General features: G+C 35.2%; 4 protein-coding genes across 4 annotated transcripts; 2 read left to right on the top strand and 2 right to left on the bottom strand.

Moving 5' to 3' along the window:
• The first annotated feature begins 9,574 nt into the window (after positions 1-9,574).
• On the top strand, positions 9,575-12,628 carry LOC113356762 (mediator of RNA polymerase II transcription subunit 18-like). Its single transcript, XM_026599970.1, has 5 exons — positions 9,575-9,914; positions 10,637-10,736; positions 11,217-11,274; positions 11,371-11,727; positions 12,246-12,628. The coding sequence occupies exons 1-5, from the start codon at positions 9,879-9,881 to the stop codon at positions 12,346-12,348; spliced, it is 654 nt and encodes a 217-aa protein (XP_026455755.1). The 5' UTR covers positions 9,575-9,878; the 3' UTR covers positions 12,349-12,628.
• A 125-nt stretch (positions 12,629-12,753) lies between these two features.
• On the bottom strand, positions 12,754-15,924 carry LOC113356761 (diacylglycerol O-acyltransferase 2-like). Its single transcript, XM_026599969.1, has 9 exons — positions 15,493-15,924; positions 15,325-15,399; positions 15,104-15,189; positions 14,582-14,688; positions 14,345-14,500; positions 13,729-13,815; positions 13,444-13,541; positions 13,234-13,321; positions 12,754-13,092 (listed from the first exon to the last, which is right to left on the bottom strand). Exons 1-9 carry the CDS (start codon positions 15,717-15,719, stop codon positions 12,991-12,993), a joined length of 1,026 nt encoding a protein of 341 aa, XP_026455754.1. The 5' UTR covers positions 15,720-15,924; the 3' UTR covers positions 12,754-12,990.
• A 527-nt stretch (positions 15,925-16,451) lies between these two features.
• Positions 16,452-20,515, bottom strand: LOC113356760 (protein FAR1-RELATED SEQUENCE 5-like). Its single transcript, XM_026599968.1, has 2 exons — positions 17,930-20,515; positions 16,452-16,879 (listed from the first exon to the last, which is right to left on the bottom strand). The coding sequence occupies exons 1-2, from the start codon at positions 20,075-20,077 to the stop codon at positions 16,712-16,714; spliced, it is 2,316 nt and encodes a 771-aa protein (XP_026455753.1). The 5' UTR covers positions 20,078-20,515; the 3' UTR covers positions 16,452-16,711.
• Positions 20,516-25,583: 5,068 nt separating this feature from the next.
• Positions 25,584-26,051, top strand: LOC113359713. Its single transcript, XM_026603304.1, has one exon. The coding sequence runs from the start codon at positions 25,584-25,586 to the stop codon at positions 26,049-26,051; it is 468 nt and encodes a 155-aa protein (XP_026459089.1).
• The last annotated feature ends 1,783 nt before the right edge of the window (positions 26,052-27,834 follow it).

Raw genomic sequence — 27,834 nt, 5'->3', positions numbered from 1 at the left:
AGAACCGATATTATACCGATATTTCAACGATAATATCCGCGATATAAATTCGTACCAGTGTATCGGTCCCGGCCGAGATGAACCGATATCCGATATTAACTACATTGGTCTTGAGGAATTATTACTTATATATGCTCCCAAGAATGTGGTCTGCAGATGATTGAAGGAGGTTATTGTATTCTTTGGTAAACCTTCAAACCATTTTAAAGCTTCTCCTGTTAAGCTGGATGCGAAATATTTGCACAATACCGCATCATGATTTTCCCATTGTAACATGCACCTCACATAAGCTTTAATGTGCTGAATTGCACAAGTTGTTCCATCAAAAATGCTGGTTAATGCGGGCAAATTGCATTTCGGTGGTATTCCTCCTAATTGTACTTCCCTTGTAAATGGAGTTTTCGCAGCTTCTTCTATTGCTTCATCCAATTGTCTTCTACCTACTTCTCCTATGTTATTTAGCATTCCTCTCATTTCTTCTAATTCTTTCAAGATTTGTTTATTTACATCTGAATCTTGACCCATTGGTATCTTTAATTTTGCTTCTCTTCTTCTGCGTTCACGTTTATCTTCTCTTGCGAAATTTTGTATCTCTTCTTCATTATCCTCATATCGTCTTCTTCTGCGATTCCCTTCCTCATCCCTATCTTGAATTCGCAAACGATGATGTCGTTCATTTTCCCCTCCATAATTTTGTTCATTTCTTATCAATTCAATTTGTCGTCTTTCAGCCATTCTCTTTACTCTATCATACTCTTCATTGAGATTATCGTTATTCCGGTTTTGTATACGCCTTCTTTCTCGATTGTCATGATTGTTCTGGCGAATTGTCTCCTGAAGCTCTTGTTCTTCCATTTCCGCTCTCAATCTTTGATGTTCGCAGATTAAACGTGCTTGTTCAGCATTATGTCTTTCAATTTCTTCTTTAATTGTCTGTTGATTTCTTTGAGTTTCTCTCACATGTAAAATTCTTCTTCCTTCCTCTTGATTTCCTTCGCCATCTTGGTTATTTTGTCTCTGATTTTGCCCATTCTCTTGATTTCCTCCAATTTGCCCATCATCAAAAGTTTCATTTTGTGGAATGTAACGATCATCAGTTCTTTCTCTATTTTCGCGATATTCTTCATTAGGATTTGATATTTCTTCTTGAATATTGTTTCCAGCATTGATTGTGGATGAATTTCGCCTCATTTCTCTTCTAGTCGATCTTGAATATGATTTTCTAATACTTCTCGATCTTCTATTCTGCAATCTTATATTCTCCATCCTTAATTCGTGATTTTTCCTTGTTAGATTCGCACGTTCTTCTGCCTCAGCTCTTCTTTCTTCATGTATTCTTCGTCTCAATGTTTCTAACGCTCCAATTTCCTCACCTCCATGAATTATTCCTTCATCTGCTTCTTGATTTCTCTCTTCCTGTCTATAATTTCTATTTTGTTGCTCTTCTTCTATTTCTTCTGCTGAATTTGATCGCCAAGTGTGTACGCTCACTCTGTCATAATCTGTATTCCTCTCTTGAACTAGTGTTTGTTGAATTGGCGATTGAATTTGATTTTCTCTATTATTTCTCATTCTAGTAGATTCTCCCATTTCACTTCTTTCTCTTCCAGCAATTCTTTCGCTTCTTCTAATAGTAGTCGGTTGTTCGGATGTATTTCTTCTTCTAGCCATTTCTTTAATGCTAACAGTATTGCAAGAAATTATGAAAAATTCTTAATCAATCACTTTAAATTTTCACAAATCTCAATATCAATCTTTAGCTTTTTCTAGAATAATCTTCAACTTGTCCCTGTTTCTAGCGTCATTATGTAGTTGCAGGAAACCCTACACTACACCCCTCATTTGATTTCATTGTTGATCAACTCATTTTTAGGTTTATATTCTTAATTTTATTGATTAATTTTTGAATGTTCTTACAAGAAAGATAAAGAAGTCAAGAATGATCTCTGCTCTGAACTTTCTCTCTCCTATTTACTTGTTTCTTACTCAAAAAAGATTCCCCCTTTCTTTACAACTCGAATGACTATTTATAAGGAAATACATAGTGGATGACATCTAATTTGTCCTTTATTTTCGGATATGGTTTGCGAAATTCTCGCAACCTTACAGATGTTAATTTCGCAAACTCTCTAATCTTCGCAAGACTAACACATCTTTCTCGTGACCTTAGATGACGTCATTTATTCTATCATTTCTGAAACTGTTCTGCGACGCTGTTATGCTGTGTCATTGATAACTTCGCTGAAACATTGTCATTGCGAAATTATGATCCTACAAATATGTAACCTTTGGTGGACTAGACCATAAATATATATGGACAAAGTACTATTTATAAAATAAACTAAAAAATTGATGTAGTTATTAAAAATTTAAGGGGTTAGAGCCAGGTTAGTCAACCCTTGGCTCTGCCACTAGGTGGTGGTGGATAAAAAAAAAATGGATTCATATGGTTTATGGTGGTGGCAGGTATTGGTGAACAAAAACATATTACGTTAATTTCGTAACGCCAATATGTAACGTTATATTATAAAGTATAACACGTGGTTGATCATTCTAATGTTAAAATAAACTCGATAAAACCCATGTCCATTTTAAAAAATTGGTGCAATCAATTGCCATGTTATGTAATAACTAAACGAACAACACAAATCAAGATCAGAACATATGAAATTATTTATTATCGATTTGTCTATGTGAAGAGTGGTCATGATTTGTCCTTGGCAAAGATAAATCTACCGCTAGGGTTTGTTCAACTTAACCATTTTTAAATGTTTTATTTATTAGTGTCTCATTGATTGTTCATAATGATTAAATAAATTTCTATTACAGATGTCCCTTTAATAATCCAACATAAATACATAATTTTATTAATAATTTTACTAAAAACTATATTAATTCTAACGGTGGCGGGTGTTTGTGAATAGTGGAGGCGGTAACATTACTATTCGTGGAAGAAATAGTGGCGGCGGATGGTTTTTATGGTGGTGGATGTTGGTAATAGTAGTGGATAATAATAGTTTTTGCTTTTTAGTGAGTTTTATTGACCGAGTAAATAAAAAATCTTCACAAAACATGCAACATTGTATTGTGAAAGATGTAATTGATTGTTTTTAGCATGATTGATAAGGACAAAAACCAAATATTTCGAGGATGATACCGGAACGTATTAAGACAATATGATCATGACTGTTGGATCACCAAAACAGTATCTGTATTATATAAAGGCAATTGGTGTACCCGCGTAAGAGAACATTACCGCTCTCTCAAGTACTATTGCATTCTTTTTCCTGAAAGACCATAATGTCGAATTGTTTCGCGACAACTACCTACAAAGACAACAACGTACTTTCACTCAATTCCCGATATAAAACCTTATTGACCGGGAAAATGTATTTACATTCAAAACTATTTGTTTGAAAATTATGTTTGTTCATCAAAATCATCATAAAAAACTCTAAATCATAAATCTAAATTTTTCCTCCGATGTTTATAGAATATTTTTTATATTTTACATTCTCAAATCATGCGACCTCTTGATTACAAATCAACAATATCAAATTACGGATCAATATGTGTAGGTTTCATTCACTGGGTTAGAAGGTATAGTAGATACAAATGGGTAGATCACACAAAGCAGAACATGACTGAGAATAGTGCAATAATTTGGTCAAGAAATAAGGTCAAAAATTTAAGATTAACTTTCTATAGGACTAATTAGATCGGCTTCAATAGGAGCCGATTAAAATATAGATTAATAATAATTTCCACGTAAGACAATTGCAAAACATAGTTTGGCTAACTCTGCCTATGTAAAGAGTGGTCAAGATTTGTCCTTCCTCAATTTCTATGTTATGTGAGAAGAAGGTGATATCTAAGATTGAGGTACAATTCAAATCTATTAGATTCATACCATTAACAACTGGACGCCTTGAAAAAAACTGACGTGTTGTTATTATTATTACAGTTAAGGGATACATTGACTACACTTGCGCAAATAGCTCACGTCGCAAATGATTGGTGTTGCATGTACTGTCAAATTAATTAAGGAAATAAATATAGTTTCCTTAGTTACAACACATTTCCCATATTTTATTACAATTTTAAAACCCTTATCATCTAAAACGCCACAAGAAACAAGATTTTTGCAGATTTCCAGAACATGAAGAGCTTCATTCAAAGTTAGAGTCTTGCCAGAAGTGAGCTTGAGCCCAACTTTTCTTTTTCCTACCCGAAGCTGCAGATGAGTTACCCATATAGAGTTTCTCTCCTTCCCCTACCTTATTATGAGAGGTGAACATATCTTTGTTTCCACAGACATGTTTGGTAGCACCAGAGTCTATCCACCAGTCTCTCACATTTGTTACCAAATTTACTTCAGACACCGTGCCTGAAAATTCATCTTTGTTTTTTCAACCAAATTAACATTATTTTTCTTTTTAAGGTCTTTATGGTTTCTACAGTGAACCGCCATATGTCCAGGATTTCCGCAAGCATAGAAATCACCCTTAAGGCCAGAAGCAGTGTCCGGAGTATTTTGGATATAGTAACTTAGACGCGATGTAAGACTTATGTTCTTTTTTTTTTTTAGTTTTTCCACAATTTATTTATTTAAGAAAAATGAACATTGCAAATACATAACATCAACAAAAATTGGACAGTTATGTTTGACAATAATGGCTACTGATGGTCCGGAAACGGCAAAATAAAGGAATTGTTGTAGAAGAATTGTTGGGATATACAACGGATTACTTGATACAAATGAAAGAGGTATAACTATTTCGATTATGAAATCACATAAAGTTCACAGTAGAAGATGACATCAATTTTAAAGTTAGTAACAAACATAATATGGCTAACTAAAATGTTAAAAACAAACAGGATATATAAACTTAGAAAGCCGTGGGACTTGAAGAGGCCAATTTTGAAAACTACAATCTTAGAAAGCAACGATCCACAATACCATAATTTTTTTTATAAATATTCAACGTAGAAGATGTCAACTTTTGGTAAAGGATCTATTGACAACCTATTAATTTGAAATAGGATCAGGGAGTACAATATGTGTTCAAGGTTCTTTATGAGGTAATTTGTCGCCAGATTGTATTCCAAGTGAAGGTAGGAACATATAAAAGTGACAAAATGTCCAAGACTTTTGAAGTTACCAAAGCCTTCGTTAAGTCGAACTGCTGGGAACAATACTCTGTTGGATATTTAATGGCAGAGGTTCACATATATACCATCCCTTCGAAAAGGTAATGGGTACATATTTTAAACATTGTCATCTAATGGATGTTGAAAAATTACAGGAAAATCATGTCACATTGGAGAGTTTGTATCATCCATTGGATGCAAAAAATACTATTCTCTGCCTATTTGGAGGATCGACAACATGACCATGATAGATGAGTCAGCTGGAGCGAAATAGGAGCATGGGGATACTTTTATGGACGATATTAATTAGTTGATTTCACTGAGATGAGCGCTGTTGACGACATATTTCCAAAAAATATTTAAACTTCCATGTTCATGTAGAGCATTATCTCATTATAAGCAATGAACCTAAATAAAACAGTGTCTGGAAGTTAAGATTATATTTCTTTCATTTGAGCAAATCTCCGGCGGTAAAATATTAAAGGAAAAAAAACAAGAAAAAAAGAGAGGAAAATCTCCAACTATTTTTATGACAAACCCATATTAAATCATAAGGAGTTGATAAATATTCGGGACACAAATTATACAATATATTAAAAATGAACCAACATCATAACGGCACGGGTTAAGGGATAGTATATATATATATATATATATATATATATATATATATATATATATATATATATATATATATATATATATATAGAAAACCGAGAGTTCAGCTGGGTGAAGCTCTAGTACATATATAACTATAGATATGTCTCTAATGTAGGTTCAGAGGCGATTTTTACAAGTTTTGCCCTTGTCAAGAAACCACCATCTACAAGTACCTATGTTATTACTGGTCCAAGTGTGGTCCTTTCCAACAAAACCAATGTCTTTTAAACCACGACTAGACACAAAATTGTTAACTCAACAATCATTGGAAGAAGAAGGACTAATATTAGTGTAAGATGGAAAGTAAAATCACCTAAAAGAATCTAAGGGTTGTTTTTATTCCTGCTAATTTCTTGTAAATAATTCCACTGATTTTTTTTTTTTTGTGTAGTTATCAAAATCGTACATACAGGTGAGAAAAAATTCTGGATTGATATGATCAGCTTGCACAACTACATTGAACATGTTATCCACTTTTACTAACTATAACAAATAATTAACCCATAGGTGAAACCATTTTTCCATAACAAAACAAGACCTCCAGATAATCCATCAGGTTCAATGAAATCTAGATTTGGATATTAATATTATTTGAGAAGAGTTTTACACTTTTATTGACTAATTTTTGTTTCACACAGAAAGATGATATCAGGATTTTAGGCTCTAGTTAAAACACTAAGGTGATTCCTAGTAGATGAGGTCTCGAAGCCTTGCACATTCCAAGATATTATTTTCATCTTAAGACTGTTAAGAGAGAAAAAACTAAAAGGGTTAAAAAAACTAAATTGGACTTGCTATGAGTATGATTCTGAAAGCTTAAAATGAGGTACAAAAAATAAAATATAAAAAAAACCAATAAATAAATAAATAATTGAGTAGGTGTAATTCAAAATTATTTGAAAAAATTGAGAACTAGTGATATAATGAGTGACAGATACCTGATTCTCTTTTTCTTTTTCTTTTTGCTTTTTGTTTGCATATCTCCAGTTGTGCGCATGTGAGTTGTCGGCTTGTCTGTTTTAGTATCAGTGGAAGATGAGATGAGAGAGTTCTCAGCTCCATCTAAAGTGAAAGTTTCATCATTTGTTATCATGTGCCTCTTTCCTGGTCTTATGTCTTCATTATCTTCTAAAACTACTTTTTTAGAAGAAAATTCATATTAATGACTAAACCATATTTTGGGGGGACAAAAATTATTGACTTCTTCTTAGGAGAAAGAGTATAGTTGGCGTTGGCGGATACAACTGAAATGTTCTTCATAAGATTGTTAACTTCACAAAGAAATATGGTTTTTCGTGAACTTTAATCAGGCATGCACCTTTCAGGGCATATGCCACTAGGTTATCTCTAATAGAAAAACTTTTGCCAGCGTGTTACCCCAGCATTGGTGATACACTTGACACCCCTTCTTAAAAGAAAAGATAAATCAATGTTTACACATACCTTCACAGGATCACTACCAACTGGTATAACATCCTCAGGTTCATACCAGTTACTTCACCAAAAAATTCACCCATTTTTGTAACTGAGACCGTGTTCATGTGTTCTGGCAGCAAATACTTAAGTTGGATCCAAAATTTCCGAAAACCCTAATGTCTCTCCATGTACGCCATGTCTGGTATATAGTCATGAACCACGAGTAAGTGCTTATTGATTATCCATGGACTTTCATCAATTACTATTCATGAGTTCCCATTTACTGAACTTGAAAATCATGATATTGGGTTCACCTTCCACTATTCTTAACTCTTCGGGTTTCATGAAAGACCTGGTAAACTTGATAAAATTTTCAACAATCTGATAATTCATCATTCTTTCAATAATGGCCTTGCCAACAACACTAGATGATAATTCATCCTTCATTTTTACCTTCTTGATGAAAGAAGACAACTTCATTAGTAGCACCTAAATCCAGTGTTGCTTGCTTGAACTTGTTAACTAAATCACCAACTGAGCTTGAACTTCCTGTCTTCATTCTGTGAAAAAGATTTGATTTAGTATTGACGGTATTAAAACAAGATGTAAGATTTAATGGTGTTTTATAAGGATTAGGGTTTGTGAAAAAGATTTGAGATGAATGTTCAAATATTTTTTGGCCATCTTTAAGGAAATGAGTTGAAACAGAATATTTGTTCAAATGATAAGTATGATAGTTGTTCGATAACCATACGAGTGAAATCAGGAAACAAACTTTCTGTTTATAACTGATTTTGAGAAGTTTGAATTTTTTTTTTTTAAATTTGGATTAAAGCGGGATGATTTTGGGTAGTGACTCAACGATTTGAACCAGATACGAGAAATCTTCCACCAGATTCCAGAGAAAACATTGATACCAACACAAACAAATCTTGACGGCAAAAGCTTAAATAAAAACTCAACAGACACTTGGATCACAACATTAAAAAAGGCAAACGTCATTATGGATACCACAAACTGCAAACACACACATATATATATAAAGTTAGTTAGTTACCCATATTAATAAAATGAAAAAAAAAGGTTTATGTAAGAATGAAATCAAATTAATGAAAATAGTTATAAACTAGAACAACAATGCTTAGTAAATGAGATTAAAAGATCATTGTTTTCTAAAACATAAAATCACAAAAAGATGATTAATAGATGCAGAAATCTATAAAAGAAGGAGAAAAACAACAACAAAAATAAGAACAGAGTCGACTCATTATTGTGTCCTGATTTGCAGAACCCATTCAAAAAAAGGGACTCGAACTTTTGTTTGAAACAGAACCGATGAATTCAAGAAATAATACTCAGTATTTTTGGAGGAAAAAAATTTGCTCTAGCAGTGCTAGAGCATTTTAGAACTAGCAGATTTCTAACCGTGGGATCCTATAGATGTGATGTCATCTAACCCATGGACTAACTATGGCTAGTTGTTTAAGTTATTTTCTTAAAACCTAATTTAGTTGTTGTAGTTTATCTTTAATTAGTCAAAATAAATAATTTGATAAGAACTAATCAATCTTATGGCGTTTAGGTTGATTGTATATTTTAACCTAGAATTATGCTTGGTCCGAAGAGGGGTTTTCTTATTGTTATGTAAAGCTAATATCATATAGAGTGTTAGTGAGCGTCTTATCGAAGACAAAGACCAGTTTGAATTGCATAACCTCTTGCTAAACGATCGTTAAAATCACCTTTACTACATCTACCCATCCGAAGATGTTCACCATTCATTATTGAATTAGAGAATTAAGTTATAAATCTTCTTCATAAAAGGAAAAAAAAAAAAGAAAAGAAGTGATTACTGAAATTTGATTGATTAGCTAATCTTCCGACTACTTCATATCTCAAAGTTCACAAAAGCGAGATTCTCCCTTAGCTATGAGAGATCAGCTAAGATCACCATTTGAGAGTTGCAAATTGCATTCCGACCCTTTTTTTTCTTTTTTGATTTAATCATGATAAGTAACTTTTTTCTTTGATTTAAGTTAGGTGTCAATCACATATCATCTTCATATATGTCTTTGATCTTTGAAAGGTGTACAACGACAATCAAACGGCAAAAACTTAACTTTGAGAAAACAAACTTCAAACCGTGAAGAAAACTATAGCTAATCCATATGAGTTAAATGACATCTCGTATGGATGTCAAAATAAATAAATAATAATAATAATGATATCTCATCTCCTAAATCTGACGGCTGTAAATCTGCTAGTTCAAAATTGCTCTAGTGCTGCTAGAGCAAAATTCTTTCCATTTTTGGGCACGAACAAATGTCTTGTTAAGACTTCCCGTAAAATCTGTCGAAGCACCGGAGATGTTCTATAAAAGAAAAAACGGCGACTGAAAAATCGGGCTTTAAGAAGAACCAAATTTATCGTTCCCCGAATCAATTTTTTTTTTTTTCCTTTGACTCCGTATAACACAAGTGTAAAAGAACTGAAAGAGTCAATTCTCTGATACTCCCCTCGGAAGCCCAAACTGGATTAGTAGTCTGAAACCCTAACCTGTTCTTTCTTTTTCTCCTATCAATCGCTCAACAAAATCCCTCATAGAGTCTATTGCTCTATAATTAACCTTCCAAACTGAGGAAAAATCAACAATGGAATGCGTGGTTGAAGGTATCATAGAGACTCAGGTATTTCAGTTACTTTCTTACCAAATTTTTTGGGCTCTCATTGGTTGTATAGAAAGCATGTCATTCTCAATTACAATTTGCTTGCTTTTATCACACTGCAGCGAAAATATTCTTGTAAATTATGTGGAAATTTGAAATGATGAAGATTGTATACTTCTTGATCTAATCAAATTGACGGAAAATACCTTGTTGGTGTCAAAAAAAAACTTAAATTTTTTTCTTCATGGGTTTATCTCTTAGGAAATCATCCAGTTCAGTCGATGGTTGTTGGTATAAAATGCACATACTAGTTAGAGTAATGTTAAACTCACTAGTAGCAGGGACATTGAATATTGAATGCAGAGGCGTGTCTATTGTAAAGCAAGAATTTAAACTCTAATGTCGGTTTAGGAGTTTGGAAATACCCAAAACTCATGCACACAAACTATCAAAACCGTAAGTGAATCTCAATGCTGTCACATAGTATGTTTTGATGAGTTGTATTTGTAGAAAGCAAACGGTAGGCTGGAAGAATAGTGCTAACTGTAGTTATACTTAAGTAGCAAAAAGATATTGTGCTTTAGTGATGGTAGTCTAATAAGTTGTACCTTAACTTCAAAGGACCAAATCACCAAAATTTTATTTTCGACCAAAATTGGAGATTAGGTTAGTGTTATGAAATCTGATAGTCATAGCTTTTTTTTCATATTTTATATCTTTCGTAATTTGATTTGGTCTTGCAGCATGTTGAAGCTCTGGAAATTCTTCTTCACGGCCTTTGTGGTGCTCCCAAAGAACGTCTAAAGATCCATGAGTTTTTCCTAAGAAGTGGACCAAACCTTGGTGAGTCTTATCAGTTGTTGGCTGTCTAAAGCATTTCTTATGCTTGTGCTACTAGATAATTTGAGCATATGTATTCCTATCTGAGCAAGTTTTGGTATTCATAATGTTTTGTAACTTATGCTGATTCAGCTATAAAAGCATTGTTTCCTTCTAGTTTATGAATGCGAGACTTTTGATAATAATGGACAAGGTTTTGCTTCAAGCTAAAAAAAATCAAGAATTAGTACTCAATATTTTGATAATAGAATTAGTATAGAGGAGGGAAATCTTGTTTGCTAGATGTATCAAACATATGAGTTCTTGATTTGATGCATTTTGTATACTAACTGTGAACTAGCATAGCATTTGAACATTCTCAAAATTGCTGTCTTAAAAAAAAATGTGTACATGCACCTTTTTTTTTGATGTTAACAGCAGAGGAGCTGGTCAGTTTTATTTGACAATGCTATGACTGATGCGTGTGATTCATTTATTTCCCAGGAGTTGTAAGTTCAGAACTTCGAATTTTGTGTGATCTTGAGCAGCCAAAACCAACATGGTGAGACCTTAATTGATGCTTCTGCATCTTACGGAGAGGAAAACACACACACACCCACACACAAAGCAACCTCTAATGCATTTTAATGCATTGCAGGACTGTTCGTCAGGTTGGAGGTGCCATGAGAGGTGCTGGTGCGGAACAACTTTCTGTCCTAGTGCGAAGTATGATAGAAAGTAAAATAAGCAAGAATGGCCTGCGGTTCTTTTACATACTTGGTTACAAGTTAGACCATGAACTTTTGAAGGTTGGGTTTGCTTTCCGTTTTCAGAAGGTTGTTCCTATCACAGTCACTGTAACATCTGTTCATAAGATGTTGAAGCTCCATGCGACGGATGAGGCTGTGCCGGTTACACCAGGAATACAACTGGTTGAAGTGACTGCCCCAGCATCTGCTGACAATTATAGTGAAGTTGTTGCTGCTATATCTTCTTTCTCTGAATATCTTGCACCGTAAGTATCTTCTTTTCTCCTTATTCCTATCTTCTCTTTGTACCGAACCATTTTGTGATCACATATAGCAGCATTTACTGATGGTGCAACCAAGTAGGGTTTACCTCAACAAGATTTCTCGTACCAATCCTGAACATGGACAAGTGCATGATGATACATCGCTGAACACAGACAGTGTTTACCTTGTTTTAATTTTTGATTTTCAAATTTATGTTCCTTCTGACTCTAGTTAATGTTGGAAGGACTACCACATTAACCTGCACTAGACCCTTATCCAATGAGTAAAATGCCTGATGACATCTCCCTAAGTATCTGTGTATTCTTTTGAGTGGCAGTGTACACTAAGGGGCTTTATCCTAAAATTCCAATTGATATGACCCATTAGTTAGCGGGTTGAGCTTATCCTCCATGAATGTCTTTTGCAGTATATACATAAGCTGTTTCAATTTGCGTTCTGTAATTCATTGCTCTGTCATTTATCACATTAAATTCTGATGGGTTCAGTTATCTCCTTTCAGGCTTCTGCATTTGTCAAAACCTGGAGTTTCAGCTGGGGTTGTTCCTACTGCTGCTGCCGCGGCAGCGTCTCTTATGTCAGATGGTAGAGGAAAGACCCTCTAAAAGTAGATTCTGCCGCTTCAAATTGTTCCAAAAACACGAGAAGTGTGATTGCCATCAAGTGTGATTACCGTTCAGTGGAAATTCAATCCATAGAAGGATTTACATGCATGGTACCATAGTTTTGTACATTGCAAATATTGCCCTTTTGATCCAGACCTTGTAGTGAACTGTGAGATTTAGCATCAATGAAAAACAAGGTTCCTCTTCATTTTGGAACCGCAGCGAATGAAACGTTTAATAATTTTCGATATGTATTAATAATTTTCGATCTTTAACTTTCTTTGAGCGGATCCTAAGAGGGACTGTTTACCTACCTACGCTGTGACTGAGAATAACGTTGTTGGTCTCTACCTCACTTGGAAAGTTACTTCCAAATGAGTTACCTACATAACTTACAAAGGCAAAAAATTTAACGGGCACAGAGCCACAAACAATCTTGCACATTGATTCTGAATATGAAACTGTAGAACTGTTTCTATTACAGTGGAAATCGAAGTAGCATTCTTCAAACGGACTGATATTGTTATTCTATTTCTAACAACTGTACAGTCGGTTATAAAAACCTTTTTTCAACCTTCAAGGTACTCTGAAGGCTTTGTACTATAAATACAGATGAGGTAATACAGAAACATAAGCTAAAATTCACAGAATTCTCAACTGGAGATCAGCATGACCAACCCTTGCCTTGTGTCTTTCAAAGAGTTCTTGAAGGGCTTGAACGTATTTACTGTGAACTTCATTGATCTGCAAAAGAAGTCCACAAATGAGTGAGAGATGATTGCATTGACCATTCATATTTGAGGGGTCAACGTTCTTGTTCTTGGTAGATTTTATGAAGCATCATTTTGCTTGTTTAAGAAAATAAAGGGAGTTCAAATTGCATACCTCTTCTACCGACGGCTGTGGGTTCTTCTTGAACTCAATGGGCTTACCCACCACAATATGCATGGGATTTGAATTAGGTAAAGGTGTTCTGCCATTGAAAAGAGAATTTCAATATCTAGTATGAAGTAGTAATAATTTACTGCTTATTATAGAGAACATGGTCAGGTAAAAATGTCAGAGAAAGAAAGATGAAATGAAAGTGTTATATACCCAAACATTCCCCAAAAGACGATCGGGACGAACTTGATTGCTCTAGAAATGTGGAGGAATAGTTCCCAGTCCGGTTTCCACCATTTGTAAACATTACTCTGTACAAAGCTAAACAGTTGAGAACCACACACTAAATAAATGATTCAGCATAAGTTATTTCATCGGTTGACAGGGTAATATCTGCCAAATGATATGATGAATGATGATTTTATCTGTATAACATTTTCAGGCAGAATAGAAGAACATACCCTTGATTAAAAAGAAGAAGAAAAGAACAACGAGTACCTGACCAAAGCAGAAAACTGGAACTAAAGGCCTCCCCATCTCAATGGCTACACGAACAAATCCTTTCCTATTCTTGATAAAGGCAACCTAATGGACAAGAGAACATGAAGTCTAAAAAAGAATTAATTGCTGCATAAGTATCCGGGATAAACAAACTGTACAATACTTCGAATACTTAAAATTACCCAAGGAACTAACTATATTGAACAACTAGTGCTTTCTCACGGGAGGGAAGAACAACAAAGAAACTCTTGACGATGCACCAACAAAGAACAGATTTTCACGAAGTTGGTTAGTTCACTTAATTGGTCACCATGCAAAAGAACAGTTAAAAAAGAGTTCATTGAATTACTCTTGAATGTTGGAAAGAATGTCTACGTGTAAGAGTGTCCTCGTTCTATTGATAACACCAGAAATAACATAAAGCAGACACTTCTGTAAATTACGTATTTGTCCTTACTTTATTTTCCCTCATAGACAAGCACATGAACAGATAATAGGATGCTTAAACCTAACCACAGTCAAGCATGAAAAACATGTAAAAGCTTTTACCGTAGAAGTTACATAAATATTCCTGTAAGTAAAATAAGTGCAACAATGAAGAGAAGAGAAAGACCTCAGAACTGTGTTCCATATGAAATGTCTCCTGCACTCCCCCAGGAATAATGATACAACTATAACCCGCAGACAAGAAAGAAATAAAGCTTTTCTTTGATGCAGGTGCAAGCCCTGACCATGTCCAAATTTGCCTTAAGAATGGGGTGTAAAACACCTGAAAATTATCAAGTCTCGACCGTAGAAAAATTTGTTGAAAAAGGGTTCAATTCCAGATAGTGAGATAAGCGAAACTTACAGCACTGCTTGCAAGGACCTTAATCTTCGTAAGAGGCATGAAACCCGTGAGGTCAGAAAGAGCAATTACACCAATTGGTAAAACCGAATGTGGCTCATATCCAAAAACTGCATCAAGTATAAAAACATCGTCAAGAATGAAATACTTATATGATAGCATATTCAATCTTCAAAAGCAAACGTATCAAACTTTCTGTAAAAAGAAAGGAAGCAAATGTGTCCTGTAAACTCACTCATGGTTTTACAAAGCCTTGATTCTAGAAAAGTTAGCATTTCATATTAAAATCTTCAATTTTGTTTCAACTCAGCATGTTGTCTTGTTTTCTATAAACTTAATCAAGTACTATCAAATCAATAAAACCCTTTTCATTTGGTAAACATTACAAAGCTTCACGCAATGCTGACAAATAGAAAGTTCAACTTTACCAAACAAATATCATACAGAATATTCAAACCCAATGATGTCATGAAGATCCCACAATTCATTAAAAAAAACAGATAAAATAAAAATGAAAATGCTCACCATAAGCTTGATTTGGATCAAACGCATTAATATCCTCAACATCAAGACTAACTGGGAAATGCCCAGTAGCATGTTTACAAATATACCTAATCATCAAATAAATCAACAATTTATTGATAATAAGGAAACGAAAACACAATTTACAAAATTGAATTTTGATGATGAGGAAACAAAAATACAAATAAAATTGAATAAGCTAGTTTATTAATGAATGAATTTACCTTGCTAAGTTTCTGCCTATCACACTTTTATCATTTGTAGGAATCACCATAAGAAATAAAAGCAATCCAAATACACTGCAAACCAACAATAATCCGAACACCATTAAACACAAAACGGGAAGAAAAAACAAACAAAGAAACAAATAGAATTTGGAGAAGATAACGCACGCGAAAGCTAGTGTAGCTGGAAGGAAGAAGAAAGCCGTCAAAACCAAGAAAACATTCAGATGAATTGATCCAAGCCATATCGCCAGAGCAATTATTCTATGAAAACTCGAAGTTTTCTTCGATTTAAACATTGTTAATCCATCCATGCTAATATCTTTCTCCATTGTAAAAGAAGAAGAAGAATTCAGAAGAGGAATTTCAACACTCCCGTTAACTTGCTCCTCCATTAAGAACCAAAGGTCTTTTATAATTACGAGCAAAGAGAAAGAGGAGGAGTTGAAAAGTGTGACGAACAGATCGAAGTCGATTTCAAAATAAAAAAATGGAAAATGTGACCTCCGTTTTTAATTTAATTATTACGATTAAATACGAAAGCTCGCCTTTTGTTTCGGGAAGGAGGAGAGGAACTATCCAGAGCTTTTTTAGTGTTATTTTATAGTGTCGTAATCAAATCCGAATATTATCAATGACGGTAGTTATGATGACCTGACACGTCTGTTAAACGGTGCGGATTCGATTCATTTTGCGGTGGATATCATTATGTGGAGCTCACTCGTGAAATTTTATCATTACAGGATGTCGTCGGTGTGGTCGACGTAGGATATGTTTGCACGTGTAAACAACAATTAGTACGCTGGAATTCAAAAAATTGCTCTTTACGACCGATCAGATTTACGACGCACTCATCACAAGAATGATGCGGGGGAGACAAAAACCAAACAAGTTGGAAATTACCGGCAACATTTCAGGTGGGATGAAACATACAAAAAGCTATCAGGAGGATGTCGCAGAAAACAGCCCAAGATGCTAACCTGGCTTAACACCGTGGTTAGATCTCTGTCATTCATTTGGCTCGTGTTTATCTTTTTGCTCCCTTTGTGGTCCTGTTTTAGCTCTTTTAAACCAACACACAAAGGAGCTTGCAGAAAGGTTGATTAATACAAGAAACAAAGGGATTGTTTCTGGTGGAATGCTGTTACTCAGATCGCATTGAATTACTAAACCAGAACGTTAATGATTCGTCGTTACATTATACATCATTATGGAAATCGAAGAAGATAAAAGAAAAATAAAGAAATAAAATTCGGAAACAATCTAATCTAATGAAAACAAAAGAAAGCAGAGATTGTGTTTATGTCTGACCTTTGAAACTATCTGGTACGAGTTCATGAATGAAGGCAGATAATTCCATGATGGTATCTTAGGCATAATAAACCTATCAGTCTTTCAAGTTAAGCTTCACATTTTGAACTTTCACTGATAGCTTTAACTTCTGCTCTTCCATGTCTTTCAAGACTCCAAGAAGATTTCCTCGGTATATTTCACATCGTTGATTTACGGTGTCCAGCTCATTCATCAATTCTAGAATCTTCTTGTCCTTCTCATCCTACAGAAACAGAAAACCAGATCACACAATTAGACTTCCATAAATATATCCAACATACTTCCTAAGCATTATAGGAAGCGTGAATGGTTTTCCTTATTGTTTAATAAAATTAAGAAAGTGAAAGTAACCAAAACATAACAGATAAATCTTTTGGGTATTCTATTATACTTGAAAACATCTAGATGCGGAACAATTGTAACAGGAAAAATCTCCTCGTTTTTATTTTTCATTCAATACAATATTGTCGTAAGATGAAAAACATACTGAAAGCGTTCGGCATATTACGAATATATAGTGATGCCACTGCCAGTGATGCCATAATCTAAACAATATCTACTGCATCCCCCTTCTTCCATATAGCAAAATGACGAAATAAAATTCAAGCATCAGTTGCAATTGATGCAAAGACACAAACACACAGTGAATATGGAGCTATGTATTAAAAGTACTGATCGGAGTGGATTACTACCGTAGACATGAAAAGGTTTAGGAAATCATATAATGCTAACACAAAAAAGGATAAATGCAGTATCAGGGAAAGAAGAAAAAAAAAATCCTAAGATAAACATCTTACAGGAGGCAGATCAATATCCAGGACAAGAATGAGAGGAAATTTGCTAATCAAATTATTTGAAAATGTTATGGTGAATAGGTACATCAATGACAAGGGAACCAAATATAGAGAAGGAAAGAGGGAACATTTGTGTATAGGTTATAGATGCAACAACAAAAGTTTAAGTGGCAACATATACAACTGATTCAAATGCATCCTAATCTATGAACGTAAAATGACCCACAACAAGAGTAATAATTTCTATGTATTCATGGATAAATAACAATCCATCTACATTATGTCAGCTTATTTCTTTCAAAGATTCAAGCTATCATCAATAGGACTACATTGGTAATGGGCTTGCATGGCTGGTATAAAAACAATGCATCTAATGAAGAGAAAGCGGAAAGAGAGGAGTATGTGACCAGTAACTGTTGATAGAAGAAAATGGATATGAATTTCAAATGTCAGACTATATATTATGAGAAAAGACATACCGGGGTGAAAGACTGAGACTGTCCTGACTGATTTCCTTCACTGTGATGGCTTCCATTTACCAGAGATCCAACGCCAATACCCGGCCCTTTTGCAGCAGCAACTTTCTTGGCAGCTTCATGTAGAGCCTCAATTGCCACGTTATATGTATGCAAAGATTTAGCTCCTTCCTCCACAAATTTAATTGCCTCCTGGCGTAGATTGTTGAAACGCACAGTCAATGACTCCCGAGAATTATTGGGCAATTCCACAGCGCGTTCACTCACTACCACACCGCTCCTGGCATTTCTCGTCCATCTCTTCAGCACATATTGAGATGGCAGCGTAAGAACATTTGTTACTTTGAAAACTGCCAGCATGTGCCTACAGACAATTCCTGAAAACTCAAACATTTGGCAACTACAATTCGCTTTCATTTCGAAAACATGAAACGAAACTGAGTAAGCCTTGTGATCTTCCCCAAATTTGGCTACTCGATACGTGGTGATTGTCCCAGAGTCCTTGGTTTTAGTAGCAGTTATAGCAAGAGTCTCAACTAATTCCTCTTGGAATTTCATGAACATTCTTCTGGTAAAGAGGCTTGCTGCTTGTTTCTCCATTGGTGAAGGGGTTTTAAGCACTGGCACTGTGTTTAATGTATCATAATCTGCTTTAACTTCCTTCTCATGCCTACTTGCTATAGCTTTCTCGTACTGCTTAACCAATATCTGTATAGTTGTCGACGCATTTATATACCCATCAAAATATGAGTTTATACTCTCACTACTTTGAGTTATTGACATATCACCAAAGAAAGTATCTCGCAGATACACTGGAACCCACTGTTCCCTAACAAGATACATCGACTGAAACCATTCATTTTCCACAAGACCGAATCTCTGGAGTAGCGATTCCCAACACATCTCAAATTCATCAATTGTCTCAGTCATGTTAACACACTTACGAAATTCTGCTTCAAAATTAGGATATGATTGATAAACAGTAGACAACTTCTCCTGGGCTTCTCTAAATATGCTCCACCTACAAAACCGATGGCGAGTGTTTGGGAAGACATGGGACACAGCTGCGCGTATAACTCTATCTTGGTCAGTCGTGATTGAGACAGGATGGGTTCCCGACATTACAGAAAGCCAAGTCTCAAATAACCAAACAAAAGAGGCCTCAGATTCATTAAGAATTATGGCACAACCAAACAATACAGGTTGTCCATGATGATTCAACCCTGTGAATGGAGCAAAAGGAACCCTGTATCTGTTTGTCCTGTATGTAGTGTCAAATGTAACTGTGTCTCCGAAGTAGTTGTAGTTCATCCTAGAATTTGCATCAACCCATAGTATATTCCCAGTGGAGTGATCATTATCACCTTGAATTGCAAAGAAAAAGTTAGGGTTCTCTGCTCTCATTTTTCTCAGATAATCTAAAACATGCTGACCTCCAGTCCCAAGGGTCTTCTGCTTACTCCCACTCATGTAATTACGACAATCCACAGTTGTAAATCCAACATTGTTAGCCCCACCAGATTCCTTTATTAAAACAGACATAACACCACTAGGTCCTATGCCAGCTGCTTGGAGAGTATCAATTAGACTCCGTGCAGGTCCTGATACGTGCCTGTGTGATCGAAGGGAATGCACTTTATCCGGAGGTACTAGTTCGTGATTATGTTCTTTCACAAATTTAGACACAATCCATTTTCCAGAATCTTGCTTCTTCACCATAATCATTGCTTTACATCCCACTCTAGTAACTGCCCTTTGACGTTTAGACCGACTTTCACTGCTATTTCCATCTCTATCCTTATCATGCCGAAAACCTTGTCTAGAACAAACAATCTGTCTACAAATTATTGCACCATCACGACGAGATCGATGGTAAACACTAACTCTAGTGCTAAATCCAATTCGACGGGCATATGAATTATAAAAAATCCTTGCAGCTTCTTCGGACTCAAATTCCATACCCTCAAAAGGTTCAAGATTTGAGTCCAAGTCAGAAGCAAAGAAATCTTGACTAACTGAGCCTTCCATTATTTGATCACTATAATCCTCTTCTTCTTCATCTGGGTGTTCGATATCAATTCCATCTTCTTCCCCAGAACCCATATCAAACTCTATTACAGCATTATCTGTAGTTAAAGGTTCAAACTCCATGGTGTATAAGTTCTTCTCAATATAGCTCCAATGGTGTTACTTATTGTTCTATTGATTTTCACATATCAAAGTGTTACCATTTTGTTACAGATAAATAAAGAAAGAGAATCACTTACCGGAAGTGGTATTATTAGCTCTTCAGCTGTGTATCTTCTTCAGGTTTTGAAGCTCAAAATTACAAAATCCAGGAGAAGAAAGGATGAGAAATATCTTTTCTAGGGTTTTTTGTTTACAGAAATATATCGAGAACAGCATCAATAAAAAGATGAGGTATGATGAAATTGAGCGAAAATCGAACAAGGGTTTTGCTATTGTATACGAGTGAGTGAGGAGAAATACAGCTACAGGCGAAACTGGAGAATTTTGGTATTTTTCAGGGAAGTTTTTTCTGCTTTCTTTTATTTTTTTGAAAAAGTTGGAAGAGCATTTGGAAGTTGGAACTGTTATTCAGTGGAACTCTAATTATACAATCTGTGTGTACTGAATAGTTACAGCTGTTAGATTTGCTTCCTCCAGATCTAGTAATATCCTTGGGATCTGTGATGCACGGACGCTCTATAATATCCTTGGGAATTTGGATCAAATGGTCCTGGGAAGCTCGTGGTTTAGATTTCGGAGTTGGGATTTGATGACTGGTGTTGTTTATACTCGGCAGATTGCCGTATACGTAATACATTTAGTTATTAATTTTAAAAGAGGAGGATCCGTGGGCAAATGACATTATCATGAACCCATAATTGGGGATATGAAAACTAATTGGGGGATATGAATTACTTCCCCCAACCAATAGTGTCTGCTAAGGGGTGTTTTTAGATACAAAAATACTAAAATACCCTTCCCTCAAAATAAAAATCAAAAAGCTTAAAATCAAAAAACAAAATCATATCCCCTATTTCCATCTCCACTTCTTATTATGGTTAAAGCTTTGAAACCCAAATGTTCCCCATTCCCTTTCAAATTCTAAATTTTCCCACTCCTTTTCAAATTCTCTTCTCCTTCTCTGTCGGCTCCTCACTTTGAAAACGATTTACTCCCTCTGTTTCAAAAAGACGGTCCTCTATTCCATTTTGGTCTGTTTCAAAATTATGTCCAGCTTTTGTTTATAGTCATATTTTTCTAATGAACTCTCTAATATACCCTTAAATTTTATATTTATAAAATCTGTTTTAATGGGACACAATCTAAAATATTAATGAAATTTGTCTAATTAAGGAAACAAGCATATCCTTCATTCCTTTTTCTATTTCCTATTTACAATCCCATAACAGTTTTTTGTAGTTTTTATTACTAACAGTTTTTTTGAAATAAATTAGGAAAATAATTAAGGGTAGGCATGTAAACTACTATGGTCTCCTTAATATCTTGACAAAGTCAAAGCGGTCTGTCTTTTTGAAACGGAGGGAGTATTTTTTCACATTCGGAAGTGATGAAGACCACGCCGGAAGTGATGAAGACCACGTCGGAAGTGATGAAGACCATCTCGAAAATGATGAAGGTCATGCCGGAAGTGATGAAGACCACACCGGAAGTGATGAAGACCATGCCGGAAGTGATGAAGAACATGTCGGAAGTAATGAAGGTCATGCCGGAAGTGATGAAGACCATGCCGGAAATATATTTTTTTTTACATCGCCGGAATTGATGAAGACCATGCCGGAATTGATGAATTCAATGCCGGAACTAAATGCTGGCATGCTCGATATAAATCTATCAGTGCCGGTAGTCAAGTGAAAAAAATCAATTTTCTGGATACTTTTCATCATGTGCCGACATAGAAATTTAAGCAACATACTATGCCGGCGTAGGTACCGGCATGCTCGAGAATTAACTGACTGTGCCGGCAGTGGACTGATTAAAAGAAAAAAAAAAGGTTTTGAAGATCAAAACCAGAAAATTTTGTTACGAGACAAAATCTGGTAGGGGGCTACGCCCCCCCCCCCCCCCCCCCCCCCCCCCGGATAGTGGCAAACATTTATGAAAATTTCCAACAAATGTCGGCATGGTTTTTTCGATTGAATACAATGCCGGCGCCGAGCTATTTCAGCTGCAACAATGGTGGATTCAAAGAAAAAAAATCAAATTTTCAACCTCCTAACAACAATTCTCTCTTCACAATCATCCTCCACTTTCACCAAAAAAATTCCCTCTCAATTTTTTTTCCATCTTTCTACTCTCATCTCACTCACCCAAATACAAATACATACTAATCATTTGACAAATACTTAAGATTTTTACTAATTACTATTAACCACTAAACCTGATTAGTGAGGGGTAGATTAGGATTTAAAAAATAATTAGATAAGGGGTGACCCTGATTTGATATTTGGATCCAATTTTTGCCTTTTTCCTCTATCCCCCAATTATTTTTGATATCTCCCAATTGCACGTTCATTATCATACATGAGTTGTGTTATTTTCTCCACCAAACTCGAACGACAATGAATTTAAATCTAATATTTTGATGATGTGTTCACGTCATAAGATTCTACAATCATACAAAAAATGAGCACAATTAGAGACGTATAACACCACTATCTACTCCTTTGAATATCAGCCGTTAAAAGTTAACGGTTGAAATTAAGGTCGGTAGATGGTGAGGTTTGGTATCTCGAATTGTGCTCATTTTTGGTAGGAATGTAGAGATTTATAAGAGGAACATATCATCAAAATATTAGATTTAAATTCATTGGCGTTTGAGTTTTGCATAAAAAATGGCACAAATCATATATGATAATGTCCATTTAAGAGTGTCCATGGATCCTTCCTCATTTTAAAACCTTTTATCTAAAATATTTTTTCATAATGACTAAACAGTACTCATTTAGTTAGTAATAATAATCTAGTTAGCTAATAATTAGATTGATAAGTTTTTCTTTATCTAGTTGGTGATAAAAATCAGATTAAGTGCAGTATTTTGGTGGGAAGAAAAACTACGAAAAAATCAGAGAGAAATTTTTGGAGATATTTTTCCAACTAAAACATTAGATTTCGAATCAGTGTTCTTTTTATTTCTTAAAATTGGTGAAAATACGTAAAAAGATCGAATTTTTTAGCTTCTCAGAACGGTTTATTATTGAATTTTTCCTTCGTTGTCAATCGTAAGACAAATTTACGGTTAGGTGATGATGAAAACCTAACTGTAACTGGGTTAAATTGGGCAAACCCAATTTTAAACCAATTGGAAAGCTGGAGATGGACAATTTAGACAACTGATTTCATTAATATATTTGTTTTCCCTATTAAAAAAAATTAGTTTGGGTTTTCTGGTTTTACGGTTAGGTTTCGGTTTTGGTCGAACCCAACTGTAACTTGGGTTTTTTTAGGTAAAACCCAATTGTAAATTGGTTACGGTTGGGTTTTTCTGGGGACAACCCAACTAAAACAGTTACGGTTGGGGTTTCCTGGGAAAAACTCAACCGTAAATGGTTCTAAAAACCTAATTTCTTTCTATTGATTTCAATCAATCTAACAGTTTCAAACGTAATTGGTTTGTTGATTACCATCACGATACCCGATAACCAACTTTTTAGTCACTATGAGTCCATGTGAAGCCCCTATATTGGAATGTGAAGCCCCTATATGAAGTTTCTTAACATGGGAGCTACGTAACAAAACAAATAAAACAAATAGGGTCATCGGGGAGTAAAATCCAATGCCCCTTGACTATATATCTTTATTAATAATAAATTTTTCCCACTTAATTAGCATTAATCTATTTAATCATTTAAGTAAATATAACTACATTAAACTAGTTAAGTAAATTTTTGGATTATTAGTTTTGTTAGATTTAATTTATGAATTTCGTTGGATGAATTTTTTGAAAAAAAAATCGTTTTTGAGAATTTTGTAACAAAATGAATTACTCTGGTCAAACACTTCTTAAAATAGAATTGCACAAAGTTTTTTTTTTTAATTCTTCAAATGAGAGAAGGAATTTAGAATAACATAATTCAATCCATGAAAAGTCGTCATGCTCAATTGAGAAATAACATGCCGACAACAACTAGTCGACAAGTTGGTATTGAAACAAAATGACGAATTTTAATAGTGACATCAATTTTCGTCATGGTTTACTGATTAAAATCATGCCAACTAACTATTTTAAAATATCGGCATGCTTCTGAAAGTTATACCATGACGACTGTATGAGATTTTCATACAGAGAATGGCGTGATAAATGCCTTAATCGTCATGGTATTAAATTGTAACATGTCGGCTATTCCATAGTCTTCAAGGTTATAATTTTGCAGAATAACGACGTTGTTGGTACTTGTGATATTTGTTTTGTCAGAGTCGTTATTCTGCACACAAAAAACATTAACGACTCTGGTTTAGTCGGCATGTCATGTAATGTTAAATCATGCCGACAGTTTATCAATCCACCAAAAGTAAAACTCAAAAGATGAATTTCTAAAATCTAACTCACTTTTGTAGGCATCATGGATGCACTTAGCATGTGCAACAATCCTTTTAATCCTTGGTAGACCATACTGGACGAGTTATACTCTCGTGAGGGTTTACATAGAGATGTATGATAGACACATTTTTGTGTCTGATAGAATCTCAATTGTATATATTGATAGTGTTCGATTTTGTATTTATTTTGTTATTTTATGCTTTTGTATGTGTTTTTGGAGAAATAAGCCTTTGAGGGAAAATTGACTCGAACAGTGGTATTTGCACCCTCGAGAGGAATTACTAAAGGCAGCTAGAGAAACGTTAAAAGCACCCAAGAAAAATTATAAAGGCACCTCGGTAGTTTTGCTATTTACACCCCACAAATTATTAAGGGGCACCCACATATGCTATTGGCATCCATGTATTGGATAAGGGACAACCTTTCTTCATTGTTTAAAAAGTTGAAAAGGCGGGAAAACTTGGAAGTCTACTTGCAGAGTTTGTTGAAGTTATTAGTTGCACTTATCAGTCAAGTATGTTAGTCAGTCTGTAGCAGTGAATAATCCCTATTGTTCAGGGTATAGTTATTGATTTAGTCTGTCAGTTAAGTTACCAATAGCATCACTACTGAGTCGTGTCTGTTACGTGTCTGTTATGATCCTATTTTCTAGTTCTTGTAAGGGTATATAAAGCCAAATCTGTTCTGCTTTCACTAATAAGAAATACAAGATTTTTAATACATTCTGGTCTCTAGATTTGGTATCGATAGCCAGCTCAAGATGGTTTGTGAGAAAACATCAGTCTTTCTCTTGAGTGTGAAGGTTTTTTGAAGTGTGGGAAGCAGCAGGTTTTCACTGAGTGATTTGAGTGAGAAATATTCTTTTTTCTAGAGTGATTTTGAGTGAGAAAATTAAGAATGGCAACAGAGAGCAATTTTGTTCAACCATCAATTCCAAAGTTTAATGGGTTTTATGATCATTGGTCCATGTTGATGGAGAATTTTCTGAGATCAAAAGAATATTGGGGTATCATAGAAGAAGGGATTCCAACTGTAGCAACATGAGGGAAAACAGCAGAAGCACAATTGAAGGATATCAATGATGCAAAGATGAAAGATTTGAAGGCGAAGAACTACTTGTTTCAGGCCATTGACAGAACAGTCTTTCAGACTATTCTGGACACTGGATCATCCAAAAGCATTTGGGATTCTATGAAGAAGAAGTATCAAGGGACGGATCACATCCAACGTGCAAAATTACAGGCTCTCAAGAAAGACTTTGAGGTGCTTCATATGAAGGAAGGAGAATCTGTGAATGGTTTTCTCTCTCGAACATTAACCATTGTCCACAAGATGAGACAGCACAAAGGAAAGGTAAGTGAAAAAGATGTTGTTGAGAAAATTTTAAGGTCAATAACTCCTAATTTTGCATATGTAGTTTGTTCAATTGAGGAATCAAAGGATCTCAGTACTCTTTCAATTGATGAGCTTCAAAGCAACTTGTTGGTTCATGAACAACGCATGAATGCACATGTTGAGGAAGAACAAGCCTTGAAAGTTACATACTGTGAATCTTAAAGAGGCAAATGACGTGGTGGATTCCATGGTCGAGGCAGAGGAAGTGGGAGGCACAACTTCGATAAGTCTACAATTGAATGTTTTGGGTGTCACAAACTTGGACATTTCCAGTATGAATGTCCAAACAAGACTGAAGAGAAAGCACACCACGTGGAGACATGAGAATAGATGTTGTTGATGTCCTATACAGATGAAGCAGTGAAGGATCATGATGAGGTATGCATATAGTATCTCGATTCCGGTTGCAGGAATCATATGTGTGGCAAGAGAGAGTTGTTATCAACCATGGATGCAAATTTCAGAGAGACAGTGAAGCTGGGTGACAACTCAAAGATGAAAGTAATGTGAAGGGGCGGTGTTGTGATGATGGTGAATGGTATAACTCAGGTTGTCACAGGTGTGTTCTAATATCCATATTTAACAAATAATTTGTTGAGTATTGGACAACTTGATGATAAAGGCTTGCGAATTGTTATTGAACGAGGAGGGTGCGAGATGCATCATCCTCAGAGGGGTCTGATCTTTGAGATTTCAATGTCCTCTAATCGCATGTTCAAAATATTTTCAAACGTAACGTGAAAGGAGCAGATGTGTTTCTCTATCACTGAAGATGTTGCTCAGCTGTGGCTTCGATGATATGGTCATCTGAATCATAAAAGACTGAGAACACTTCAACAAAAAGGGATGGTGAATGTTTTTCCTTCACTTGGAACCATGACAAAGGTGTGTGAAGTATGTTTACTCGGCAAACAACACAGGCTGCCTTTCCCAAAAGAAACCACATGGAGAGCAACTCAAGTTCTGCAACTTGTACATGCTGATATATACGGGCCTATCAAACCTATATCCAACAGTGGAAAGAGGTACATCACTACTTTTATTGATGATTTTAGTCGTAATACATGGATATATTTACTTGTGCAAAAGTCAGAAGCATATGATACTTTTAAGTTGTTTAAAAATCGTGTTGAGAAAGATAAAGGCATGTCTATTAAGTTTCTCCGCACTCATCGTGGAGAGGAATTCACCCTAAGTGAGTTTAATAAATTTTGCAGCAACAATGGCATACAAAGACAGCTGACAGGTGCATACATTCCACAACATAACAGTGTTGCATAAAGGAAGAACCAGACTATTATAAATATGGTTCGTAGTTTGCTTGTTGAGAAGCAAATTCCAAATACCTTTTGGGAAGAAGCTGTGAACTGGGAAATAATGTGATGAACCAAAGTCCCACACTTGCCGTGAAGAACAAGACTCCAGAGGAAGATTGGAGTGATATTAAACCATCAGTCCACCACTTTCGAGTCTTTGGCTACATCTCCCATGCTCATGTACCTGATAGTAGGCGCACTAAACTGGACAACAAAAACATGAAATGTGTACATCTTGGAGTGAGTGAAGAATCAAAAGGTTATCGACTGTATGAATCAATCTGTCAAATAATTATATTAAGTCGAGATGTTGTGTTTGAAGAAGACAGCAGTTTACAGTGGAATAAAGAACATGAGCAAGCTATTCTTGTTGACCTAGAATGGAAAGAAGAAGAAGATGACACAGTTGTTTAAGTTGATGGAGGTGCGGCAATTGAAGCAGTAAATTCACCATTTGTTGTAGAAGAACAACCAGTTGCTCATACACCTCAAGCCACCCCAACTTCAAGCAGTGCTGCTTCAAGCTCAACTGAAATCTCACTATCGCCAGTTGCACAAGGCAGAGAAAGAAGACAACCTGTATGGATGAGATACTATACAAGTGGAAAAGGACTCTCATAGGAAGAAGA

Source organism: Papaver somniferum, chromosome 3, assembly GCF_003573695.1.
Source record: "Papaver somniferum cultivar HN1 chromosome 3, ASM357369v1, whole genome shotgun sequence".
Taxonomy (NCBI): domain Eukaryota; kingdom Viridiplantae; phylum Streptophyta; class Magnoliopsida; order Ranunculales; family Papaveraceae; genus Papaver; species Papaver somniferum.
This window is presented reverse-complemented; position numbering and strand designations above follow the sequence as displayed.

Excerpts from the sequence above, each read along its gene's own strand:
- LOC113356762 (XM_026599970.1), top strand. The coding sequence starts at position 9,879 with ATGGAATGCGTGGTTGAAGGTATCATAGAGACTCAG. Across the intron at positions 10,737-11,216 it reads AAGAAGTGGACCAAACCTTG|GAGTTGTAAGTTCAGAACTT; the intron begins GTGAGTCTTATC and ends TTTATTTCCCAG. Across the intron at positions 11,275-11,370 it reads GAGCAGCCAAAACCAACATG|GACTGTTCGTCAGGTTGGAG; the intron begins GTGAGACCTTAA and ends AATGCATTGCAG.
- LOC113356761 (XM_026599969.1), bottom strand. The coding sequence starts at position 15,719 with ATGGAGGAGCAAGTTAACGGGAGTGTTGAAATTCCTCTTCTGAATTCT. Across the intron at positions 15,190-15,324 it reads ATAGGCAGAAACTTAGCAAG|GTATATTTGTAAACATGCTA; the intron begins GTAAATTCATTC and ends TTTGATGATTAG. Across the intron at positions 13,542-13,728 it reads CAGTTTTCTGCTTTGGTCAG|AGTAATGTTTACAAATGGTG; the intron begins GTACTCGTTGTT and ends AGCTTTGTACAG.
- LOC113356760 (XM_026599968.1), bottom strand. The coding sequence starts at position 20,077 with ATGGAGTTTGAACCTTTAACTACAGATAATGCTGTAATAGAGTTTGAT. Across the intron at positions 16,880-17,929 it reads AGTCTCAGTCTTTCACCCCG|GATGAGAAGGACAAGAAGAT; the intron begins GTATGTCTTTTC and ends CTGTTTCTGTAG.
- LOC113359713 (XM_026603304.1), top strand. The coding sequence starts at position 25,584 with ATGAAAGATTTGAAGGCGAAGAACTACTTGTTTCAGGCCATTGACAGA.